Source organism: Nothobranchius furzeri, chromosome 8 (assembly GCF_043380555.1).
Source record: "Nothobranchius furzeri strain GRZ-AD chromosome 8, NfurGRZ-RIMD1, whole genome shotgun sequence".
In the NCBI taxonomy this organism is placed as follows: Eukaryota; Metazoa; Chordata; class Actinopteri; order Cyprinodontiformes; family Nothobranchiidae; genus Nothobranchius; species Nothobranchius furzeri.
Genome location: NC_091748.1, coordinates 65,391,556 through 65,416,826, shown reverse-complemented (window position 1 = coordinate 65,416,826; position 25,271 = coordinate 65,391,556). Strand labels below are relative to the sequence as shown.

Below are 25,271 nucleotides of genomic sequence, written 5' to 3'. Positions count from 1 at the left end.
ACTTGTGTTCATTCAACATTCCTAACAAACAATTCAGAATTCCAGTTTTGCCTTTAAGCATGAACACTCTTTTCCCTGACTTTTTTTGTTTGTTTGTTTGTTTCTTAACTTTACACAACGGGCACCACCCTGTGGTTGTGGTCAGCGTCGATAGGGGTGGAAGCCCTGTACATTGTGGTTCTGCCCTCGGCCAAACGCACTTGCGGCGGGTTGGGGAGCGGCGGCAGGCTGTGCTGTTGGGGCCCCATACGAGACAGCTGGCTGGCTGGGATCTGTGAAGCTATGACCAAAGGCTGTCAGGTCCTGACCATAACCTTTAACAGATGATAGTAAAAAAGGAAGAATGCAGAGATGTTATTGTCTTAGTGAAGTCTGTGAATCTAAAAGTGTTAAATAGGAGTTTTAGAGGAAAGAAAATCATTACTGCACACTACACAAATACACCGGACACCCTGCATTACCCACATGTTTTATAAAGGCCCTAACTTTTATAAGGTATTATGAATCAGATTTGTTTAAATGCATCTTGTTTCTTACCAGGTCTTAAAATTCAGTGAAATACATTCTTTCAAAATAAATGAGTTGCCACAAAAACTAAGATATACATAACCACTTAAGTTTCTTGGATATTTGACAGCCTTACTTTACAACTTAGGTTCAATTTTTAACCTTTTCCCATTTCAAGACTCTTTATAGCCTCATTACAGCATTAGAATGGGAATAGATGTGGATTTTGACAACATCTTGATTATAAATATTGGGGGGGGGGGGGGGGGGGGCATTTTGTTGTAATTTCTTGCCTTGTCTCAGATCATTGTCCAGCTGAGTGATCAACTTTCAGCCAAGCTTCAGCTGCTCTACAAATGTCCCCACAGCTGACTTGGTGACCGTGAAACAACACCACATCACCACCCTTCCACCACCGTGCTTAATAGTTGTCAGAGATGTTTCTGCCAACATGTGTTTGGTTTTCACCAAATGTGACACTGCAGTACAGCCAAACACCACCATTTTGATGAATGCCAAAATCATGGTGTGGTTTATCATTTATCTAATTTTAAGACTTGGCAAGGCGATACATGCATAATTATTAAATCCTAATTCAAAAAGGGTTGCTTAATTCAGTAAAAAACAAGTTTTACATTACAATTTTTGTTCAAGATTGACCAAGAAATAGATTTCTCTCCTAAATATTTCACATTATTAGAAATGATTAAATAACAAGACCAACTTTAATCGAAAAGGGATTTATAGACAGGTTTGTAATCAGCCGTTTCAAAAGTTTTTCAAAATGATCCAATTATTTTTATTTAGACACTGGATGGCAGCATCTCCCTGTAAACACGAGGGATACGCAGGACCTACCAGGGACGGAAACAAAACTGCCTGAACAAAAATGCAGGCCGCTGTCCAAACCAAAGGATATTTTACATAAAAACAACTGATGACTTTGCTTCCAAATTGTTGACCAAATCGTCGCACAGTTTACGATAACCCAGTATGTTCTGGCCCTGGTAAAATCCAGTGAAAGCTAAAGTGAAGGTATTAATGTTTTCAACAATAAAATAAAAAACGAGAGATAAAGGAGGCTGATTTAGAAAGAGTTGCATACAAAATGGAGTGCAAAATCCAAAAAAGAAAACAGAACTAAACCAGGTAAATTCACACATTTGTATAAAATATCCCCAAGAACAAGAGACGGGCCCAACAAGACCACCAGAGAAGAATCAGGATCGTGATCTCCTTCAAATTTTCTTTCCTTTTCCACCCCTTTGGCTATAACTGGAGACAACACATGAGGACAACAGTGGGTGAAAAGACCGCTGATGTAGACACAACAGAGCCATGAACAAAATTTCTGACAATTAGATCATCCTTTTATAAGTCAGCAAAGCAGTTCAATCAACAAATGTACAAACAAAAAAAAAAAAAGAGGACATGATTCTTGGTAGAGTAAAGCCACAGCCACAGGAGGAGGAGTCCTCCTTTCTATGGAAATGTCTTTCAAATCGACATATTTGTGATGTTAAGGATAGCTGGGCTCCACTACACAAGAAAACACAAAGTAATTTGTATGTACATGCAAAATGTACATGCAAAGTACTAGACACAGAGCAAAAGGGGAAAAAAGGCGAAGCATCAGGTTGCAGCTCTATTAAAACTGAATTAACAAATGCCTTTTTTGTGGTTGGAGAAAACAATTCTGGCACCTACCTGCACTATATCCTCCCTGCTCATCCTGACCATAACTGTGAGAAGGACGCGTTGGTCCGTAGGCAGAGGGGTCCTGAGGGTAGTTACCCAAGCCTATCAGGGAAATGAGGAGACCAGGTTGACTGAACCCAGATTGTGCTGGCTGGCTACTGATTAATCCTCTAACTTATTGACATAATTCTACATTTATACTTATTTATGTCACTCAGTAAGGCATAAATTTTCAGAGTCATTGGGAAATAAATATGATTGTGAAGATGAGTTATTTGTCAGAACGCCTGACGTTGTTTTTCAATCATGCCAGCCTGGTCTCAGAATTCTCCATTACATGCTAAATGAGCAAGAATGGGAAAATAATGTTTGACTGTTTAAAAAAAAAAGACTAACAACAGAAAACAACTAAAGACAGAAATAGGCACCAGTGGTTTTGTATGGGGTCATTTTGATATATATATATATATATATATATATATATATATATATATATATATATATATATATATATATATATATATATATATATATATATATATATATATATTGTTTTACGACTGGTTTCTCATCACACTACCAGACATGTTACTTTACTTTCTGTGGTAGAATACTTTGCCAGATTTACTATGACAGTTAATATTTTGTTCAGTTTTCTAATTATTTTTTGTCTTGCTTGAGACACTGTGTCTCATATTGGTTCACCCTGTAACCGGAGGGTGGCCGGTTCAAATCCAGGTTTTGTCTGTATAGCTCATGTCATCGGGCAAGACATTTCACTCTCCTTGCCTGCTGGTGGCGGGCACAGCAACCAGTGGCACCTATGTACGACAGCCTCACTTCCATCAGTGCGCTTCAGGACAGCTGTGGCTACATTGCAGCTCATCACCAGCAGTGTGTGAATGTGCGAATGACTATGGTGTAAAGCGGTTTGGAGTACGCTGACAGAAAAAGCACAACACAGGTGCATAGAAATGGGCAATATACCAAAAATGTATCGATACCAAAGTTTAACGTCCATTACAGATGTCATTTTGCCCACGTCAACATATTAGAGGTTTGAAAAACGTGAAAATATGCATGTAGGTTGCCAAAGTTCATTTGAGCTGCTGTACTACCAACTGGTCTGTAAACAAGAAGGGAAAGAAAGTGAGGAAATGGAGGATGATTCAATTTTTGAAGTAGTGGACGGGGGCGGCGGTCAGCAGCAGTGACCAAATCCAAAATGCTGCCTATCAGCTGTTGAAGGATTTTTGTGATGACAAGCTTCTCCTCCACTAAATCTACCACTGCTACCGTTCTCTCCAACTGCCGTTGTACATGTAGTTATGGTCAATTTATCATTATGGAGGTGAACTGCTCAATGTATTGTGGTATTGATTTGAGGCCATATTGCCCAGCCCTACTAACTCAGAATGCTGCTGCTAAAATCTTAATAAAAACCAAGAGATCCGAGCACATCACTCCTGTTCTTAAATCTCTACACTGGTTACCAGTTAAATACAGAACCAATTTCAAAGGGCTTCAACTAGTTTATAAAATCACACAATGGCATGGGGCCAGAATACATGTTGGATCTCCTTCATGTAGATACGCCCAGCAGGGCGGGTCAGAATCAAACTGGGTGAAGCTGCTTTTAGCTACTATGCTGCACACAGATGGAATCAGCTTCCTCACGACCTCAGATGTGTCCCAACTCTGGTAACTTTTAAATCAAAAATTAAAAACTTACATATACTCATCTTACATCTAGTTTTATTTGTGTATTTCAAATTTGATTTTAAAATCTGCCATTTTAACTTTTGATCCTCCTGGAAAGCTCACTAAATTGCTACTGTGTATGACATGTGCTATGCAAATAAAGCTATCTTGCCTTACATTGAAAAATGTGCATTCAGAAATTAAAAGTTTTAAATTTAACAAACTACAGGTGGTGTTTTCTGTTTAACAAGGCTTTTTTATGCACTGAGATGCAGATATAAATGGCTCTGAATTGATTTTAAATTGTTGAAAATCAATTTTATCAATGGTTATTGATAAAATGTTGAGAAGCCAAATGGCAGAACTCTAAAGAGAATAAGTTCATATGGAGCACATACAGAGAAGTTCTGCCTCTGTACAATAGAAATGGAGTAGGACTCATGACTGAAGAAATAATGCACCATATTGATAACATTAAAACACAAAGGACAGCTGAGATACTGACCTTGTGCCAACAAGTACAAGTCTCTCACTTGGTGTAACGCTCCCTTTTCTCTGTGCCTCTAATTTAGTGAATAGAGCCATTAACACTCAAACACACCATCTGTCCATCACCTGCAAAGGCTGGTCTCAGTGCAACTTTCACAACTGCTTCCAACAACTCTGTGTTTTCTCCTCAGGTCAGTTTGAAGTCAACAACCTTTTTTGCATGAATGCTGGGATTCAAGGGTCAAATTATTTTTTGTGATTGTTAAGCCATCATTATATTTAAACCCTCTCAGTGGCCTGGAATGAACGAGAGACCAATTCTGCTTGGAGGATTCAGCATACAAAACCACTGGCTTAAGGCTAAATAAAACTAAATAAATTGAAAATATCAGAGTAATTATGAGCTAAACATGGCCTGAACTAAAACTATACAAATATTTTCAGCTCTTCTCATGGCTTTTCTTGGCTTTGCATCAGTAACACATTTGACTAAATCTTTATGAGGCTGTTTAGTTTTTGCTACCAACTAAAAACCAGATTTAAAGCTCGACAAGAAGCAGGCATTAAGCAAAAAGCTGGATGGACGATCAGCACAAGCCGGAAACACTGAACAAGATGGGCACCTTCTTGTGGGGAGAAAAAAGTTTCAAAAGAACTGTGTGTGTATCTAAATTTGTGTGTGTGTGTGTCTATATTTGTGTGTGCTTAACTCTTGATTTGTAATTTGTGTTTACATTTTCGTGTGTAACTTCAGCTCCTACACATAGAAATCATTGAATACACACACGCACACACACAAATCACCTGGCAAACATGGACAAAACTACATCACACACAGATCAGTTTACAAGAACAAAAATCCTTTTGAGACTAGTATTTTCACACCTGACTGATTTGTGCGTACATGATGCGTTTGAATGCTGGGTGGAAGCTGGGACATTTGAATTTCCTTTGGATTTAGTCTAAACTTGTGTTAGTGGGACAAATATGTTTTTCTGTGGAAAAATATAATATCTCAGGATCCTGTAGTTATAAAAGATAGACCAACATTTAATTTTTAATCATCTAAAATTGTTTATTTAGACATATGTGTTTGTGAGCCACGAAAACATAGTGAAAGGGTTATAAGAAATGACTAATACATGGCAGAGTAATTCTCTGACTGGAAAAGCAGGCTTCAAAAGGGTTAAGGCACGAGAAGATGGTATGGAGTCATAGGGCGCCTAAGTCACACCCATCTACTTTTGGACCACGGAAGAATGAAAAAATGAATGCAAGCCAATGGTGCTAAAATGTTCTTTTCTGGTTCCTCTTGTTATGTGCCATGGATTTCACATATGATGTCCGTGAATTTTAAAGACACATTTTGATGCTTGGAACTCGCTTATTTTCGAACGGGGGGAAACGCTACTTTAGGTTTAATGTGAAAATAAGTCCAGGAGTACAAATGCGCTTCACGAAAGTGATGTCATCAAACCAGAAACAGAGAAAAACAGAGGGAAAATGGCTGTAAGTTCAGCGAACTTCAAATCCTTCCTTCAGGAGGAAAGAACCACCATTAATCTGTGACTGGCGTAGTTGAAATACCCATCATTAGTTTTAATTTTTCATTATTGTGCACACACATAAACTGGCCGAAGAGTCACTTCCTTGTCTGGGGACAGTGTGTCAATCTTTCAGACCTATAAAACATCTTAAATGGTCTAAAATAATAGCGGTCTCATAACCTGACTGCAAAGCATGCTGAATTTACTTTTACTTACTTCAGAGGAAAGATCACCTGGGGCCTCATTTATCAAGCTTGCTTACGCACAAAATGGGGTCGGAAAATTGCGTAAGCAACTTTCCAAGTAAACTTTGGGATTTATGAAAGAAAACTTAGCAGAAAAATGTGCGCAACTTTAAGCTGACTAAGGACCTGGCTAACGCACATTTCGGACATGGAGAGCACCTGCAGTTCTGCTGCTGAGAAGGATAAAATTATGAAATCCTGCAGCATTATCACTTGTACTGCTTCGTTTTCACACAGAAAATGACCCCCCACACACGCACGCACACACACGCACACGCGCACACACGCGCACACACGCACACACACACACACACACACACACACACACACACACACACACACACACACACACACACACACACACACACACACACACACACACACACACACACACACACACTCTGAAGCGCAGAAAACGGAATGCAGCAGCATATCAGCAGGGGGACAGATTGAAACAGAATGTCATGAGTCTGTGACAGTGTAAGCGTCCTATCACTGTAACCCAATTGATCACGAGCCCTGGCTAGTTGAACAGGGGAGATCTCTGTTTGGCTGATTGGTTAGCGTGTGTGACTTTCACCTGGGAGTCTAGGGATCGAATCCCGATTGGACCATTTTTTTATATCCGCCACAGATCTCTCTGAAGAATTCACAACATTGACGGCTTCAGCAACGCTGTGCCACTCCGTGGATTTTCTCTTATTTGTTTTGCAAAAGTACTTCCTTTCATTTCTCCACCTCACCCACAAGTACCTCAATTTCTGCTTCTGTGAAATAGCGCTTCCTTGATCTGCCTTGATCTACGGTCGCCATCGTGATTGGCAGAGCGCGCAATAGCCGGCTTATGTATATGCATGAGATCCACAAGGCACTTTGCATTTAGGGATGCAACGATACCACTTTTTTCCAAACCGATACTTGGATCTGAGTATTCGCCGATACCCATTACCGATACAGATACTTGTGCCACATAAACAAAAAGCAATGAATTGGAATACAGGTTTTATTTTCTTCTGTTTTCAATAGGAAAAGACTGTGATGTTGATAAAAAGTAATATAAGTGATCACAAAACTAAAATATTAGGTGAACAGAAATGACAAGTTACAGTGAAGTCACTTTCAAGCAACTGCATTGGTATCAGTTACTGGTATCTGTTAACTTTTACCGATACTGGTATCAGTATCTGTATTGGCACAGATACCGATACCAGTATTGTATCAGTGCATCCCTATTTGCATTGACTATTTATAGCAGTACGTGGGCGAAGTGAGGGCGGGATGTGACTAAAATGCAGCTGAGAAATATTCTCGTTAGTCTCCGATTTATGAAGCGGAGATTGCGTGCAGCTGTACGTACTCCATGTTTGATAGATCACAAACCTACTTGACGTAAGTACATTTTTTTCCTGAGCTTAAGTACGGTTTTAGTAAGGATTCTACCAATGTTTGATAAATGAGACCCCAGGACGTTGCACCGGTTTGAAGCCTGCTTTTTCCAGTCAGATAATTACTCTGCCATTTATTAGTCATTTCTTTGAAACCTTTGACTATGTTTTCATGGCTCACAAACACATATGTCTAAATAAACAGATTTAGATGATTAAACATTAAATGTAGGTTTATCTTTTATAACTACAGGATCAAGAGATACTCTATTTTTCCACAGAAAAACATATTTGTCCCATCAACACAAATTTAGACTAATTCCAAAGGAAATTTAAATTTCCCAGCTTCCACCCAGCATTCAAATGCACCATGCACGCACAAATCAGTCAGGTGAGAAAATGGTCTCAAAAGGATTGTTGTACATGTGAATTGATCTGTGTGTAATGTAGTTTTGTCCGTGTTTACCACGTGATTTGGGTGTGTGTGTGTATTCAATGATTTCTTTGTGTAGAAGCTCAAGTTACACACGAAAATGTAAACACAAGTTACAAATCAAGAGTTACACACACACACACACACATCTTTAGTTACATACACACAAATTTAGATACACATGCACAAATCTAGACACACACGCACAGATCTTTTGAAACTTTTTCTCCCCATACCTTCTGGCTTACCACATGTTTTAATTGTAGTCAGTCTGAAGCAGCTAAAGCTACGTTAGAATAACAACAGCATCCAGAAAACTGATGCTTTCAAAAGATAATATCAGAACTGGCTGGGTTTATGTGACTGACTGACTCAGTGTTGAATGAAGATGAACACTGTTCCTTTTCCATGGATGTGTTTCAAAATTCAAAACACAGCTTCACCTTGTACCATTTATACTGGTTAAGCAGCTTCATGACTTCTATGATTACTTGAATTTGAAGACACGTAGAGTACAATTGGGCAAAAAGTTACTAGCTTAGTTCCGTAACATAACAATCAATTATCTGACCCTACACTTGGTGTGTTATGTTAGACTAGAAGTCCAGATTAGTTACCAAAAAACATCTAACAAAACATAAATCAACAAAGCCGAGAAGCCAAACATTTTTGTTTTTCCAAAAAGACAGCTTCTTTAAAAAAATCTTTTAGAATTGCTTCGAAAGCTCGACATGCCAAATTTTATCGGAATATAAGTGTGATACTAGTGCTCTTTCAGTGATGTGACAAAGCTGGGGGGGGGGGGCAGGAAAGTCACCAAGTGAGGACGAGGAGCAGGAAGTGTAGAGGGGATTAGTAAAAAAAAAGTAGGGATGAAGGAACCATTCAAACGTCTAGCACATTGAGTCAGGAAAAGAGCACACCGTTTTCAAAATAAAAATAAAATGCAAAACAAAAACATAAAAAATACATTGCAAGGCAGGATGATCTAATTAAAACCTACCAATCGTTTTAAATCAATCCACAACCTGTTAAGATGACTGCTGAGAACTCCTGGGTAAGGAGAAACTTAAACCGCATCTTCAATGTGGAACCAGTGGGACGTACAGTGGAGCAAAAAGTATTAGTCAGCCACAGATTATGCAAGTTGTTCCACTTCAAAAGATTAAAGAAGTCTGTAATTTTCACTATAAGATCACTTCAACTATGAGAGACAGGATGTTTAAAAATGCCAGTAAATCACAATGTATGATTTTTTTTAATTATTTGTTTATTGGAGCAGAAAATAATAGGTTGTCTACATGCTTCCTGTGTATTTGGCACTTTTGGCTAAAACTAGTCTCAACTAGCTTTGGTCAGTTTCCTTCACTGCCGAGACCTTGGGTCGAACTAATGCACCAGAAAGAAAGGGTGGCTGCCAGGACCGATTCAAAGCACGCTGTTGTTTTTTTATGTACGATGTTTTGAAACTTTTGAAGTATAAAAACGTCACGCTGACCATTACCAATATACTTTAACAAATAGTTATTATTCTAAATGTTTTCATGACTGATTCAATTCAAGTTTATTTATATAGTGCCAAATCACGACAACATGATGTTGATCTTGCCTACAGATGTGGCCTAGCAAACACCTCCATAGCTGCCAGTTTTTAGTTCAGACAGGCTCAGTGTCTACATGTTTCCATGGCAACACATGGAGTGTTTGTATGGAAAACAAATACTGCCAAATACCGTACCACATTTCCACCACACTAAAAAAAATAAAATTGATCAAAATTTTCCCATATCACTCTGCCCTACTGATAATACTTCTCAACTTGGGGCTCGATGTAAGATCTCACTTTTTGGGGTGCAAATGAGGAAACATCCCAAAACTACACGAGGAGAACTGGTCACTGACCTGCAGCACTTGAAACGCCCTCCCCCCCGCCCAAGCCAGCACAGATCTAGGCCTGTCTTAAGTTTGCCAAAGACCATCTGGATTATCCAAAGGAGGATTCGGAGAACGCTATGTAGTTATATAAGACCAAAACATAACTCTTTTTATAAACACCACTCATCGAGTTTGAAGGGGGGCAGAATGCTGAGTTGCACCCCAAGAACACCACACCCACTGTAAAGCATGGGGGTGGAAACATTATGCTTTGGTGCAGTTTTTCTGTAAAGGGGACAGAACAACTGATTCATATTAAGGAAAGGTTGCATGGGGCTATGTATAATGAGCTTTTGGGCCATAACGTCCTTCCATCCATGAGCGTGTTGAAGATGATACATGGCTTGATCTTCCAACATGACAATGCTCCCAAAAACCCACAAGAAACATTTGATCCTCTGATATTGCCAACCAACATTACATTACAAAGTACTGAGGTAAACGTTTGCTAATGACCAAATACAGATTTTCTGCATCATTAAACAAATATTTTTTTTTAAATCATAAAATGTGATTTCCTGGATTTTCTACATGCTGTCTCTCAGTTGTGTACCTATGATACAAATTAAAGACCTTCCTCATCTTTTTAAGTTGCACAATCGGTGGCTGCCAAATACATTTGTCCCACTGTATGTATGCAAAAAGCACGTTTGGATGTAAATGGCACCAAGAGCAAGCTCCTGTGTGCAACAGAGATGTGGTCATGAACTCAAATGAGTTGTAGTTGCCCCCAATAGATAATCCAGAGAGGTGGACAGGATCGAGGGGATGAATATAAAACCAAATGGGACAGAAAACAGGCAGCACACTTCTTTATGCACAATGCTTTCCTTACCATACTGGCTATATGGAAAGTCAGGCTGCCCAGTGGGCGCTTTGCTCAAATCCTGAGTTGGTGTGGTGGCAGGGGCAAAGCCCAGCGGTGCAGTTCCTGGAGTGGTGGGTGGAGGAGGAACTTGTGGAGCATACTGGTCTGCATGGGGTGTGCCAAAACTGTAACCTGTTGGAGAGTAATCAGATCATTTTCCACCACAGCACCCTAATGATTTTTTTTCTTCATTGGTTTTCTTTTTTATTATGTGGTTTGATTTACAAAACCTTAGACCAGTTAAAACAAAAATACTATAGACCAACTTTGGTAACACGATTAACTTTACGGCATCTGCAAGTCAAGCTGTCTTTCTCTGATAAGAAGGGAAGGTTCCTCCCTTACCACAGCAACAGATGAAATGTCTTACAAATGTAATTAACACGTTTACACACAACTTAAAATGAAACCTGCTGAAGAGTTGACCATTTAAATGCCGTATTTCAGGACGTTTTTTAATCAGAGTATCTTAAAGAAACAAGACAACAATTTAAGGTTAGATTTTAGAAGAGACTTGCATGGGATCAACTGGAAGGGCAGCCATGTTGTCTAAATGGTGTAAAAATAAATTAGAAAATTTAAGTGGAACCTGAGAGTGAATTTGCAGGACTGACCAAACTGAGGTGCTGTGCTGTAGCCCTGCTGAGGGTAGCCCTGAGGTGCAGCAAAGCTGCCAACCGGAGTTGTGACCAGGAATGCGTTAAAGGGCGATGGAGGTTGCGTAGGGGTTCCTCGGCTAGCTGACAGCGGTGGTCCATACCCACCTGTACCAAAGGTAAATTAACACATTACTGACTTTAAAAAAAGAAAGTACACATGTACAGGGTATCTGCAGCTTTAAGGGAACCAAATTAAAGAATTTCTAAGACCTTTTTAAGGCCACTTTGATCACATTTAAGCTATTTTTTCTAATTAAATTTAGGCTATAATTTCCAGCTATTGCCTGATTAGCCATCCAGTTACTATTAAACTTGCAATTCCCCATGGCGCAAGCTCCCACTAGCAAATGTGCTCATCTAAAAATAGCCCCCTTTCACAACCAACTGAATGTGTGCGGTTCCGCTTACGCCAACATCATTCACAAAAAATGCTGAACACTAACTAGAAATTCACGAAAATTTTATAGAAATAAAAGAATCTTGTTTATTGGGTCTTTGGTCATTTAAGACCTTTGGAAACTGTATTTAAGGATTATTTGTCATTTTTAAGGCCTTAAATTTGGAAAAGCTAATTTAAGACTTTTTAAGGACCCACGGATACCCTGATGTAATACAAACAAGAGGTATCAGAACAAAGTTTTCCCACGTTTAGTTTAACATGTTTAACTAAACAGCAAACTCACAGATAAAAAGAAGGGATTACATTTTTTTTAAAAACAAGAAGGTGCAGAAAAACATCTGAAAAACTATGTGTATATAATCTGGGCGAGCATGAAGCAGAATTTGTGCGAGTCCTGCAGGTTGACGTGGGGGTAGAGATATGAAGTCAAGCCTGACCAACAGCAGAGGGAGGCTGAAATCCATTCAAACTTGCCATCTGTCTAAAGCAGCAAATTATCAGCAGCCTCAGCCATTATGAAGAGATAACGTGCTGTGTTAACCGTCTTCAGCCTATTGCCTTTGCTTCTTACAAACTCATTTCTGTTACACAAGCATCTCAAGATAAGCTGATTCCATGGTAGAAGTAACAGTCACAAGAGACAGAAAGCTCAAGACACAGTATGGTGAGTGAAGACCTAATACCTACCTATGGGCTGACCAGTAGCTGATACCCACACTCCTTCAGGAATAAAAAAAAATAAAGTTTAGATGGGACAAAACTGCTCCATATGATATATTACTGACATGGTTGAATATCCACACCGACATGTCAAAGAAAGCCCTGTTAAGTTAATATTAAAGCAGAATGTTCAACATGTTTAACAGGTTACTTTCAAGGGTTTTCTTTGAAGGGTGAGCGTCTCCAGCTCTGCTCTGGGATTCATTCCCACTCACCCTGTGCCCCATAAGGCTGTTGCCAGCCTGGGGCCGGCTGTGCTGTCCAACCATTAGCTGCAGTCAAGATGCCCCTGGGTGCCCACTGACCAGGGCCAAGCTGGCCAGGAGCTTTACTGTCACGAGGTTCAGCCTTCTTTGCTTCCACCTGGACAAAAGGACAAGGAGGGCACATTTGGCAATACCAGTAGTGGGCCAATAACCTAGACAGCCCTGTCCTACAACTGATGCTTAACCTTAATATTTTATGCAAATTCAAATTACTTAACTTTATGTAAATTTGATTATGTGGGGGAGTTATGTAAATTCTAATTATTGCACTGCTTAGAGCTGTAAGCTATGTGTCCCAGGTACTAAATGGTTAAAAAAGATTGATTATTGCTAATTATTTTTGCCAAGATATTTAAATCCTTTGGCCCAAGTTGGCTTCATTAAGTATGTTTAAAATGTACCTGAAAAACATAGATCTAAATGTATTTATGTATTATTAACAGGCCTATACAGCCTAATTACATTCTCATGTAAGGCCAAGACTTACCTTTCTCCAGCTAATGCTTAAAAATAATCAAATTTTATTTGGAATAAGTTTTGGATAGGCAATGGATGTAGAGGAAAACTGGTGTCTGAGTTCTAACAGCATATTGAGTACACATGCAGGTAACAAAAATGTTTTGTTTTTTTGTCAATATTAAACTGAATCTTCATACTGTGTCATAAATGAGAAAAATCGCTCATTTTAAAATTAATTCCACAATAGACGTTGAATTTTAGCCACGTTTGCTTTTACTTACTGAAAACGCTCACCTGTATAAGCACGCTAAAATTGCCCATGAAGCAAATCTAAATTTGTTGCCCCATTAACGAAACTTCCCGATTGGTTACTGTGCGGAGTACTAGCAGATAACCAGAACAAAGAAACAGGTTGGGACAAAGGGGAGCCAACCAGAAATAGACTGAAGGGTTGAGTTATTGAGGTCACCTTGCAGGAGGAAAACGAATCGCAAATTCTTCTTTGCTTAAAGGTGTTACCACCTTCCCCAGCCTCCCGTCTTCCTTCTCTGTCGACCTAATTACATGCACGTTTCCAGCAGTGGCCTCGCTGCTGCCGGCTGCTACCTGAACACCTTCTCCCGTGGGCGCCGCAGCTACAAGTGATGGATACCATGACTTCGCCATGGTCCCCAACAGCAGAACTGGGATTTGTTTCACAGTTTGATGTGCTCCAATTTCTAATTTTGTAACTTATATCTCCCAGCCTCCCTCTAGTCCTAGCGTAAAGTAATGTCAAGTCAAGAACAATGGATCAAGTCAAGCCTTGATTCCTGCAGGAAACGAGGGCAAAGTCAAGGGGAGCAGGAACCACTGGAGAGCACACTGGCTGAGCTGAATATTTATCAGGTAATATTTGTAATGTGGCTAAGTATCTATTGCTATTCAACAAGCACGAACAGGTGAGAAACATTAATCTAGCTCAGCAGGATGGTTTGTTTTTGTTCTTCAGTTCATTAACAATTGAACTTCATAGTTTACAGACAAGTGCCTTAAACCTGCTACTGACCCTTTGCATGTGACGTCACGCAGTCCACGGAACCACCACCTTAGCCATTACAGACCGCAGAAAGACTGTTTACACATATTGAAACCACTGAAGCTAGTCAAAACAAGCCAGTTTGTGGCCTTTTATTTAGTTGATTTTAAAGTAAAATGGTGACGTTTGCTGAACAGTTGGCTGCACTAACAGATGATGTCATAAACTCAACTCGTGTTTTTTAATAATTGACTGAAAATGAAAATGGGAATGAACCACAGCGATCAATCCAACGAACAGCAGCCCTTAATGTACTTTATTTGCAGCGAACACGTTTCACCCAGGTAAGATTAACATTCATTTATTTCATGAGGAAGACAGCGACTGACTGTGATGGACCTGAAATGATAAATATGGTGTGTTTATGTTACATATTTAGTATTGATAATCCTACATTTCACCTGTTTAATTCTACACAGAGAATTACCATTGCCCCATTGCTTCCCATAAGGAAGCATGGGGCTGGCTGGTCAGGCCAACATTTCAACATGGAGTACATGCATCCATTATAGTGAATTGTGAGATTATAATAACATTGTTCCAAAGTAGGATTACGAGTGTGAAAATTACATTATTTAGCATGATGAGCATCTGAACCCGATGACCCTGCCAGTAACAAAAACTGATACAGACTTTTTTTTATTTAAAAAATCTCCAGTGTAAAGTGAACGGTTTTTAATCATTTTATAAATCCAGTGGGATGAATTCTGGCAAAGTTGGCAACTTGTTTACATCGGTGAACAGCAGCAGGGGAAATGTAAGCTAATGCTCGTAAGCTAGCGAACACATAACCTTTGTAAATACCGTTCTGGGTGACCCCCATCGAAGTGTGCTAAAACCTCCCACAAGTGAAGGGAGCTTGAACTAGTAAAAACCACCTCAGTCGCCACTTTTCCTCTTCATTCAATACTCCCATAATTCACTGTTGCCCCACCTGGGTATTCTACTTCTTCGGATAGCTGCACTGGGCTTGAATCTGTTGAAACCATTCTAAACATCACACAAAACAACAAGGACAACAAGACACAATAATTTCAGGCTCCACTTTTCTCTTTGCTCAATACTCGTTTTGCTCGCCGTTTCCTTTTGCTGTCCAACATGGTGGACCCACATCCTCAGGTTACGTAGGTGCAAAGGGTCAAATGTAAGCTCTTAACACCACTAAAATATAAATCATATTCATAAAAAGACAACTAATATTAAAAATGTCAATGGAAGGAACTTTCAACTATTCATGGTTTACCAAATTACATGCAAATGTTTGTATGTAAAACAAACCATGTGAAGACATCTTGATGGAGTGGTTATACTGACTTGTTTCAACTTATCCACAACTTGCTCTCCCCTTTAATCACTCGCCAGCTCTGCTAAATCTATACTGAATCTTTTGGAAGAAAGAGGTCGTTAGCTTCTGATTTAGAGATGTTCATTTCCAGAGAGTTAGCAGAAATCTTTAGCAGATGTGAGTCAATATAAACAGATTAGTTTGACTGAGCTGAGGCAGCAGGTGGTTGTGTTTGCTCCAGATATTTGTGCACAACAAGGTGTGATAAAGTTCTAGAAGAGCGATCAAATAGAGCCCCCCATAAATGTACTTTTTATTCTGAATGAGAAGACTACCCGACTTTATCTGAAGTGACTTGGTGCAGTAAACCCCATCCATCTGGAGCGCCTGGTGAGCTAAGCAAACACTGAGAAGTGAGTGACATGCAAATGTCTCTGCAAATTGTGTTTCAGGCTTTTGTTTGTTATTTTGGAGAGCTGACAGACACAGTATGGAGATTCAACTGAGGTCACTGAGTAGAGATTTTTCAAAAAGGAAAAAGAAAAATGTTGACATGTAAGTGACCTGCCAACAGAATATCAGAAAACCAAAAATAAACAGATTATTTGACCAATCCTTTAGGTGACCTGCACTGAGCAAAATTATGTTGAATTGAAATGTAAAATTCCTTTATTTCTGACTTGTTTGGGTACTTTTGTCCACATTTGAATCTGCTGAATTACTTTTTTGGTAAAATAGCTCAGACACCTCAAACACTCTAAAGGAGAGGTCATTTTAACAAAGCCTTGGGCGACATCCAAATCTGCACGTGGAACAGATGCATCTAATTAACACTAATGCACCAATTATTACAGGATGTTAGAGGATGGACTTGTGCTTGTGATGCTGCTGCACCAGCCAATTAAAAATCTTAAGACAAAGACATTATCATGTCATATTACCTTTATCGCCCAAGCCTCTGTTTTGATCTTAAGGGTAAAATAAAACTACAACTACACACTTTTTTGCCCATGATGTCGTGAAAATGCATGTTGACAGCCTGGTCCACTGATTGTTCGGCCTCGAAAGTAATAAATCCAAAACCTATCCAACGACCAAGAGTGAATCAAGGTAGCAGGGGGTTGTGACAACACAAGATGAAGAACAGTATTGGGCTTCAGCAGATTGAGGATCCATCAAGACTGAGCAAGAGGCTCCTGGGGTTCGGATGACGTTGCAGACTTGCAACACAAGTCCAAGACTAATGCCTGGGGGATTGAAGGAAACTTTTCTCTTTACTGTGCAGAGAAATATCTGGTAAAATTAACAATTATAGACTGCTATAAAAACATGAAAGAAGACAGCCATGTGAAGTATTTGTTTTAAATTGAGAAATATCACATAAAATAGTCAAGTTTCCTCCTTTAGAAGAGACTGAACATTTAGGCGATTAATGAAAACATTACATTTAGTTACTTGATGCCGTTTCATCCAAACCCCACCTTGATCTGTCCCCTGATATATTGCTGTGGAGCGCACACTCTCAGCAGCCATTGTCAATGCATCACAAAAATATGGAGAAACACAAATGCCCATAGCTTTCTCCGAAGTTTGCTAAATTTAGAGTTTGATGTGCGACTTTGCCAGGATAGCCAACAATTAAAATATTGCTAACACAGGTAACACAAAGATATAGGCCATGGGTGTGACCCAGGGTGATTCTGCTCAAGACTTCATGAGGAATACACAAAGTGCATCAAAAGGAACGGTTTAAAAAATAACTTCTGGGCTGCGTTAACTGCTCTGTAAACTACTTCATCCAACATTTGAACAAACTTTTCCTCTGTAACAAGCTGCTGCGAGCTGCAGTGATCTACTTTCAATCTGATTATCTTTGGGCTGTGGCAGAACTGGGTTGAGTGAGCAGCTCCACTTGGGGACCTAACCTGAATCCAATTAAACGCCCTACGAGACAAGTATGGTTTGAGAGACCTCTAGTACCATGCCAAGTGTTCCCACGCCTTATGTTCTGCTGCCATTAATAACATCTGTCAATGAACCGTCCACAGCCTGGATTTCAAACGACACTGGCACCATTTAGATGTTTGAAATAACTTCACTCCACTTAGATGTCAACTGGAGGAAATGGTTACCAAAAAAAAAAAAAAATCAAACATAGACCAGTAAAATGTGTTTAACATTTAGGCCTTTGATGAGTTTCAGTTATCAATCAAAATAAAATAATTGCTTCAGTGTAATTTAAAATAGATGAGCCTATCAAAAGTTAATTTTAATTGAAGTTTTGAGAGTTTAAATTATCTGACTCGTCAATTATCTGGCAAAATTTCCACTTTCGGCTGACATTTTTCAAAAAGTAATATTTATTGAAAGACCAAGTTCACAGAGGAACCAATGTTTTTAATTTTGAAATATGATCAGTTACTCTGAGGCTCACATGCAGGCTAAATGTGAAAGTAGTCTTCTTCCTCTATTTTCTACATTAGCATTCATCTTAGCTCGCAACGAGAGGAAGGCTGCTGTTCATTTAGCATCCAGAGGACAGCAAGGTGTGTCTTGGCTAGAAGAAGCTAACCGTTAGCATTAGCAGCTCCACAACAAGGGAGAACTCCTTCGGGCTGATGCGGTCAGTAGTACAGTTGGGTTGCTGTAAACCAATCAGAGGCGAGATGTCTGAATATGAGGAAATAATTTAAAACCTGCCGTTTCTGCTCACCTTTGCTCTGGCTCATTTCTAGTTCCTGAAACAGGAGCACCAAAGCAGTTTTCCCTACAGGGATTAACGAACAAAGCCTTGACTTATACCAGAGACCACTGCGAATAAGTAGAAAAAACAAGTGAACAAAATCAAAATCCAACAAAAATCAACCTAAAAAACTCCTTAAGTAACTCATTTTTGTCTCTACTTATTTTTGGGCCATCCTTAAGCCCAGTAAAACAAGCCCTGTTGCACTTTATGTATGCCCCATTTATAAGCATATAAAACTGAATATTTTTGCATGTGGCCTGTACCTCTGTGCTGCCTGTCAATGCACAGTAACCTAAAGGAGAAAAGACAAATCTTAGGAGACACTGTTAATCACAAACCAGTCACAAGGAGAAAGAATAATAGAAAAGGGCTTACTTACAAAAGGACTTAACTTTCTACATACCAGAAAACATACTATGATATTTAACATACAAGCATTGGTTACTGCTAAGTCAAGTTAAATAAAACTTATTCCAATATTGAACAACGTACGGATTTAGTAATAGAAACTGTTACTTGTAAAGATTACATATTGAATGTTACTAGTGCAGAAGGTTGTCTAAATCTCTGATGACAAACTAATCTGGGTTTTTCCCAACAGAGGATGAATGGAGATTTGAAGAAGGAGCAGTGATCTAAGGTGTAGGGGGGCTGTGGCCATTCCATCAATGTAGGACAAATGCAGGTGAAACAGCTGTGGCTCACTGGGCAGCTTCTTATGGGTCAGGCCCGATTCCCATAGAGACCATTCATGCTAAAAGTGTCGACACATGTCAAAGGCTCATAATATATTTATGACTTAACTGGACAAATATAAAAGTCTGTCATCTCGAGAGTCAGGAATTGGGTTAAAGGAGCTACTGAGGCCCCAAAGAGCCTCTTAAAAGCATTGCATTGTTCTTATAGCAATCTTATATTCACCTTCTGCATTTTGGGTGTCAGGTAGCTTCTCTGAAGCACAACTCCCACCTAAGATACTGGGACTGCTCTCAATATGCCAGCTGCACAGTGTGATTAAATGCTGCGTTTTTGGAGCACCTATTTTCCTGCCATTCGTCTCCTTATCAGGTAATAGTTTCTTTCAGCTCCCAGAAAACTTTAAACGCCCTTACCAAATGCATAAATCAATCTCTTGCTACATTTTAGGTGGGATATTTAAGAAAAACTAATAAACACAATCCCACTTTTAAATATAATTGTGTTGTAGTTTTACATAGCTACAGACGCTCCAGCTTTAGCTAGAGCAGCAATACATTTACATTTACTTCTGTCACTAGAAGCATGTGTGAAAAAAGATTTTAATGGCAACTGCGCTAATGCAAAAGCCTTCTGAATGCTACATCGAAAACATGTAAAAGGATAAAGTTTGCAGAGTGTTCAACTATTTAGTTTTAACTATACTTTGTGCAATAAAACTTCTACTTGAGCTAATGTTTGTGTAGCTCACGGTTACACAAATCCAGTAAAATCACAAGAACAGGTACTTTTTGTAAATAACATCTTTGATTTTTCTACCATTTCAGTCGTAAACTGGCCAGCATTCATTGACCCCCGATAGACATTTACAACTGTGAGTTTTCCTACTCTGTCTTAATTCATTCATTGCCAGTGACGACAAAAGTCGTCATTTTAAATCCAATCGTTCACTGCCAATGATGACTAAGTTCTCATTTGCAATTTTTTTTTTTACTGTGTGGGCATCAGAACGAGCCCCCGCACCGTGAGAACAAACATCTCAGCTCTAAAGCCGATCTTCATCCACATACGTCACATGTCAGGTGATCAGGAAGCAGAAAATCCACGTGTTAGGAGATCGTTTTGGGTCGCTGCAGTAAAAAAAGAAAAGCGAGGAGCAAACCGGAAAAGCTTCTGCCGATCACAATTCTACAACGATTACGAAAGAACGGAAAAAGCTCGAAACGTGCAGCTTCATCCTGATGTAAGAGGTGAGTCTACTCTTTGTTTTGTTAGATTTGGCGTTGACATCATCCTAGAGCGCAACATTCTGCGACTCTTGTAAAAACGCTGGCAGCGAAGAGCTTTACTGATCAGGAAACAGCTGGCAGTGAATGAGTTAAGACTGATTTCTTTTTCTAATTCAAGTCGAGCAAATTTTTGAAACAAACACATTTCTGAAGGTCATTTCCCACAGGGCAAAACAAATCCCACAAAGTCCAAGAAACTATTACAATTTTTTTTTAAAAAGAGCACGTGACAGAATGAAAATAATACTGAATTTCTTTCAACGTAATCGATGTAGTTGATGAAACAAAAGTGACACGATGTGAGGTTGAAACCTGATTTAAAGTCGTTTGCTGTATTTTGTGCATTTATGACGGAATTCCTGCCACAGTTGCAGTCGTCACACTAAATTGAACTGAAATGAATGGAATGGGCTTTTCCTCTTTGGGCCAGATTAGTTTGCCATAAGATTAAAGGTAGTAAAGGATGGGGAGGGAGAGGAGGGGGGAGAGAGGAAACCAAAAACCAGATCAGCTTTTACCTCGGGGCCTCTGCTTCTCTGCATCATAGATCATTACCACCTCTGTGACCTTGAATGGGACAAAGAAAAACAGTGGTTCGGTTTTGAAAACTGTCCTCTATTATCCAGTTCAACATTCTGTCCCAGTTTGGACAACCCCATTCCAGTATACCTTCATGCATAACTTAGCATCACTTTTTAAAGTAACATCCTTTAAACAGACAATCAGAACAGGTGTGTGCCAGTAATACTCACCACTCCGAATCTATTGAAATAGTCCCTGAGTTCAGGCTCGCCACAGTTATGGGGGATTCCACCTACAAATATCTTCTTTGATTTATTGCTATCACCTTTGCTGCCCTTCTGAAAAAAATAAATAAATAAATAAAAATAAAACAGGGAGTGTGTGGATTTCAGTGTCTATTAAAGGATTGCGCTACGAGAGGGCCAGTTAGCCATCATCTATTCAGACAGTACAGAAGAAATTTAGTTCTCCTCCTGCCCTGGGGTATAATTCTTAACATGTCATGTCAATGCAAACACTAGTCTCCACAGATCAGAGAACACGACTTCCTCCATTTACTCTAAACCACCGAGCATTTCGCCACTGCTGTGCACCACAATCAAACCATAAAGGCTAGAGGCTGCTTTAAAAAACTGATTTTAACAATTACATCTGCTGTTTTCCAACTAAATCATTTGCTACCAGATAGATGAGTGCCAGTAGCAAGAACAAAGGAGCTTTATTTATAAATGCTTCTGACACAGAGTGTGCTTACAGCCAAGTATGTGACTTATAAACCTGCTTTATTGACACAAAACAAGCAATAACTAAAAGGTACTGCTGTCCACAAGAACAACATTATTCCAATAGATCTGCAGGGGTTTGTAATGTTGTTAGTTCACCCCCAAATTACCCAGATAGGAGGAAAGATTACTGCTGAGAGCAATTTTTTGGATCGTGAAATCTCAATCTCCTCAAAATCTTGTTTTCTAAGCCAAACCCTGAGGAGACACTTATACAATCAACAAACTTTAAATGAAACAGCAGAAGTAGGTTAATTTAAATTTAAAAAATGCAACAAACATGCAGTAATGTCAACATTTAGCAGAGTGATCCAGGCTGATGCATCATCAGATGTTTTTAGTAAATGTGACCTTACTATGTGGCATTTCCAAAATAAACAGAAGTTGTACCAAAGAGCTGCTGATTTTGCTGCAGTCCCTTCAACACAAGTAAAGGTCATAAGAAATAATCAAGACATAAGATCTTCTGGGATTTATTAAAGCCTCCAAATAATTCCTAACTGGTCAAGAATGTTAAAATCCTATGAGTTAAGGGGGGACGCATCCAAGAGGAGAATAAAAACGGAACATTTAGTTCAAGGTCTTGTCATTGCCAATCAAAAATATATATTAAAAATGATTCAAACCACTGAAAGAGATGGGGATGGAGCTTTCCTCCAGCAAGTACATCTAACATAGCCTCCCGTGTACAAATCAGATTCCTCTTACCCAGCCCTCCTTGGTTCGAGACTTTTCAGGCTGCATTCCTCTGGGAGTGCATGGCTTCGGGTCAATCTAACAGCAGAGGAATAGAAAACGTTTCACATTATCCTCTAATGAAGGCACCTTCAAACGTTCTTCACCAAATCCATTACTGCATATTGGTTTGTCCCTGTTAATGGTGCATGCATATGGCGCTGATAGCGTTACAGACGTGGCATGTACGGATAGAAAACTATTGTTTGAAGGAATTGTTTTAGGAAAAGAAGCTGATTTTTCTTCTTTTGTCTTCATTTTCATACCACAACACAGGCAGATGACTTCAACTGATTTGAAAAGCTTGTTCTTTTGTTTAAAACACTTACATTTCTCCCATCAAGATTATGTGGCTTTGTTTCCAGCACCGTTCGTACACAATTGGGGTCTTTGAACTTAACAAAGCCGAAGCCTCGTGACTGATTTGTAGTTTTGTCCTTCATGATAACACAATCTACTACCTCGCCATACTGGGAGAAGTAGTTTCTCAGTGTTTCTGAGAAAAGAAAGAGAAGAAAAAACAGCAAAGCTTCATTAAGTCAAACACTTGACAACGCACGAGCCATGCAAATGCTAAATTGTAATCAAAGATTTGACTATGCTCAGCTTGCCTGTTTGTGCTTTCATTATGATAAATGAGTATGTAAAACACATGAAGCACTTCACTTCAGTCTGCTCTAAAACTGTAGCACGGGGAAAAAAAGGGATATGTCAATAAATCTAAAGAACAATGTCACAAAATAACACAGTAAACAGAAATTCACCCGGTGACCTTGAACTCGTGTTCCTGCAGATTACCGGAGTTTGTACAATTTATGTGAAAACATTCAATTATTGAAAACGGCTGCATACAGAAACTCCCCAAGAGCAAACAAAGCCCAGACCTGCCGTCATCTAACACAGCAGCAAACATACTACCGACCACGTAAATCCTGCACACACCCAGAGAACCAACTCAACTAAGGCAAGCAAGTTTGAACAAATGAGGAGTTGCTCTGGAGAGTTACCATAATTGGTTTTCCTGTAGTTGAAAAGCCCCTGGGGCGTCAGCGCAGAAACAACCACAGATTTATGCAGAACTATGGTCGGGAACTTAATGTTAAGGGTGCTGCTAACATAGACAAGCACTGGAGCCAAATTGAACAATGACTAACCATCCATGAACCAGTAAAAGGCTTTAAGCAAACTGCATCATCTGAAGGAAATGAGAAGACAGATACAATAAAAAAAACAATAAATTTAAATCACCAGGATGTTTTTGCTTTACTGTTATATTTTATTCTCTATTAGAAGTGGCACACATTACCAATTTCAGCAGTATTATTAATAAGATTGGTACCTGTTAGTAGGCAATACTAGCTTTATTTGTGATCACAACCACTGACAATACGACTCATTTTATCTGCTAAGCTATAAAGCATTGCAAATAATTAAATATGCCTGTATTTCGTAAGATCTGCTGTTGTTTGCACTTTTATCAAGGAATAAGCAAAATACCCAAATAAAACTAGTTATGTAATTAACATGTACACTATATATATTTTTATTCTATTTTAATACCTGTGGGGTTTATTCAAGAGATGCAACCGTTTCTGCCTCTACCAATCAGATCCTTGTCTGACAAAGAGAAAATCATCCATGTGAAGAGTGAGGGTATGGCTTACCTTGTGTTGTACTCCAGTCTAGTCCACCAACAAAGAGTTTCCTAAAGGAGGAGGAAAAAGGGATGATAAACTCTAAAGCATCAGAATAAAGTCACTGTAGATTCCTGTGGGTCTTTAGGGACATAAACAGTGGTTTAAGAAGACTTCAAAGGCAGCTATTTAAACACAGCTGACTAAACAGACAACTTTATAAAGCACACAGAGCCAGAAGAAAAGCCTACTCTGCTGCAGCTACACTAAAATCCTCATGCTGGCTGACGCTTTGCTGGATTCTTCCTTGAAAGCGGTATGAAACTTCATCAACAATAAAGGTCTTTATATTCACGTCCTGCCACGTAGATTACCCCGGGACTGAGTCGCGGAGTTCAGCTAGCTATAGACTCCTGGCGCCACAGCAGCCACGGCAGCGCCAGCCCTGAAAACCCGAGCGGAACGGAGCTGGACTCAACGGCTGCTGCTCGGCTCCCTGCATGCGGACCAGTAAACTCGAACCTCCCAAGTTCGGGGACTGTTTCGATCAGCAAATTAGCTTTTGGTAGTGAAAAAACTCAAACACGCCACGGATAAATAAAGAGTTTCAGTTTAAACAGCTTGGCGCAGACGCTGCTTCTTCCCCCAGCAGTGCCCGCTAAACGTCCTCGCAGCGCAGCGGCGAAGTCGAGAGACTTTGGCTCCGCCGCTTAGCAGAACTAGCTCGGCTGCTTCGAGCTAACTGGAAACAACACAGAATTAAGTGGCTGTACTTCCATGCGTTTCACTGATAACCAAAGAGACGTTACTCGGAGTAAACTTGGTCTACTCCACGACAGCGATGCTACTTTGAGGACTAGTTTTACTTTTAAGCCATCTTTACTCGGGTTAGCAATCCCGTTTAGTTACTGATGCTAGCTCTTCAGTTAGCTGTCGAATAACAGCTTGACAGCGAAACACACAAACTATGAATCGAAATGCGAGTTATAATCCTTCAGGGACGGTGCAAAGCTTAGTTAAAAAGATCCTACCCGACTTCATCCCCAACTAAGTTGTTGTTCATTTCTGAGGCTGTAAGGGAGACTGGGAGCTGTGACCGGCTTCTTGCTTCAGTGCTGCCCCTCTCAGATTGCACGCGGAGGAAGGTCACTCCGCTTTTTGTTTCAAACGGTTCTGCGCAATGACGGCGCTG

The 25,271-nt window shown here is 39.6% G+C and overlaps 1 protein-coding gene across 5 annotated transcripts; it reads right to left on the bottom strand.

Annotated features, from left to right (window-relative positions):
• On the bottom strand, positions 1 to 25,271 carry dazap1 (DAZ associated protein 1). Of its 5 annotated transcripts, none has more exons than XM_015970840.3 (13): positions 25,111 to 25,271; positions 24,110 to 24,150; positions 22,775 to 22,941; positions 22,419 to 22,484; positions 21,159 to 21,266; positions 20,925 to 20,973; positions 16,676 to 16,758; positions 12,803 to 12,950; positions 12,555 to 12,587; positions 11,423 to 11,572; positions 10,776 to 10,940; positions 2,215 to 2,307; positions 1 to 314 (listed from the first exon to the last, which is right to left on the bottom strand). In XM_015970840.3, exons 1-13 carry the CDS (start codon positions 25,140 to 25,142, stop codon positions 142 to 144), a joined length of 1,308 nt encoding a protein of 435 aa, XP_015826326.3. In that variant the 5' UTR covers positions 25,143 to 25,271; the 3' UTR covers positions 1 to 141. The 5 variants fall into 5 exon arrangements, with proteins under 5 accessions (XP_015826326.3, XP_015826325.3, XP_015826327.3 ...); XM_015970839.3 differs by having other exon boundaries at positions 21,159 to 21,263; positions 25,111 to 25,258; XM_015970841.3 differs by lacking the exon at positions 2,215 to 2,307 and having other exon boundaries at positions 25,111 to 25,269.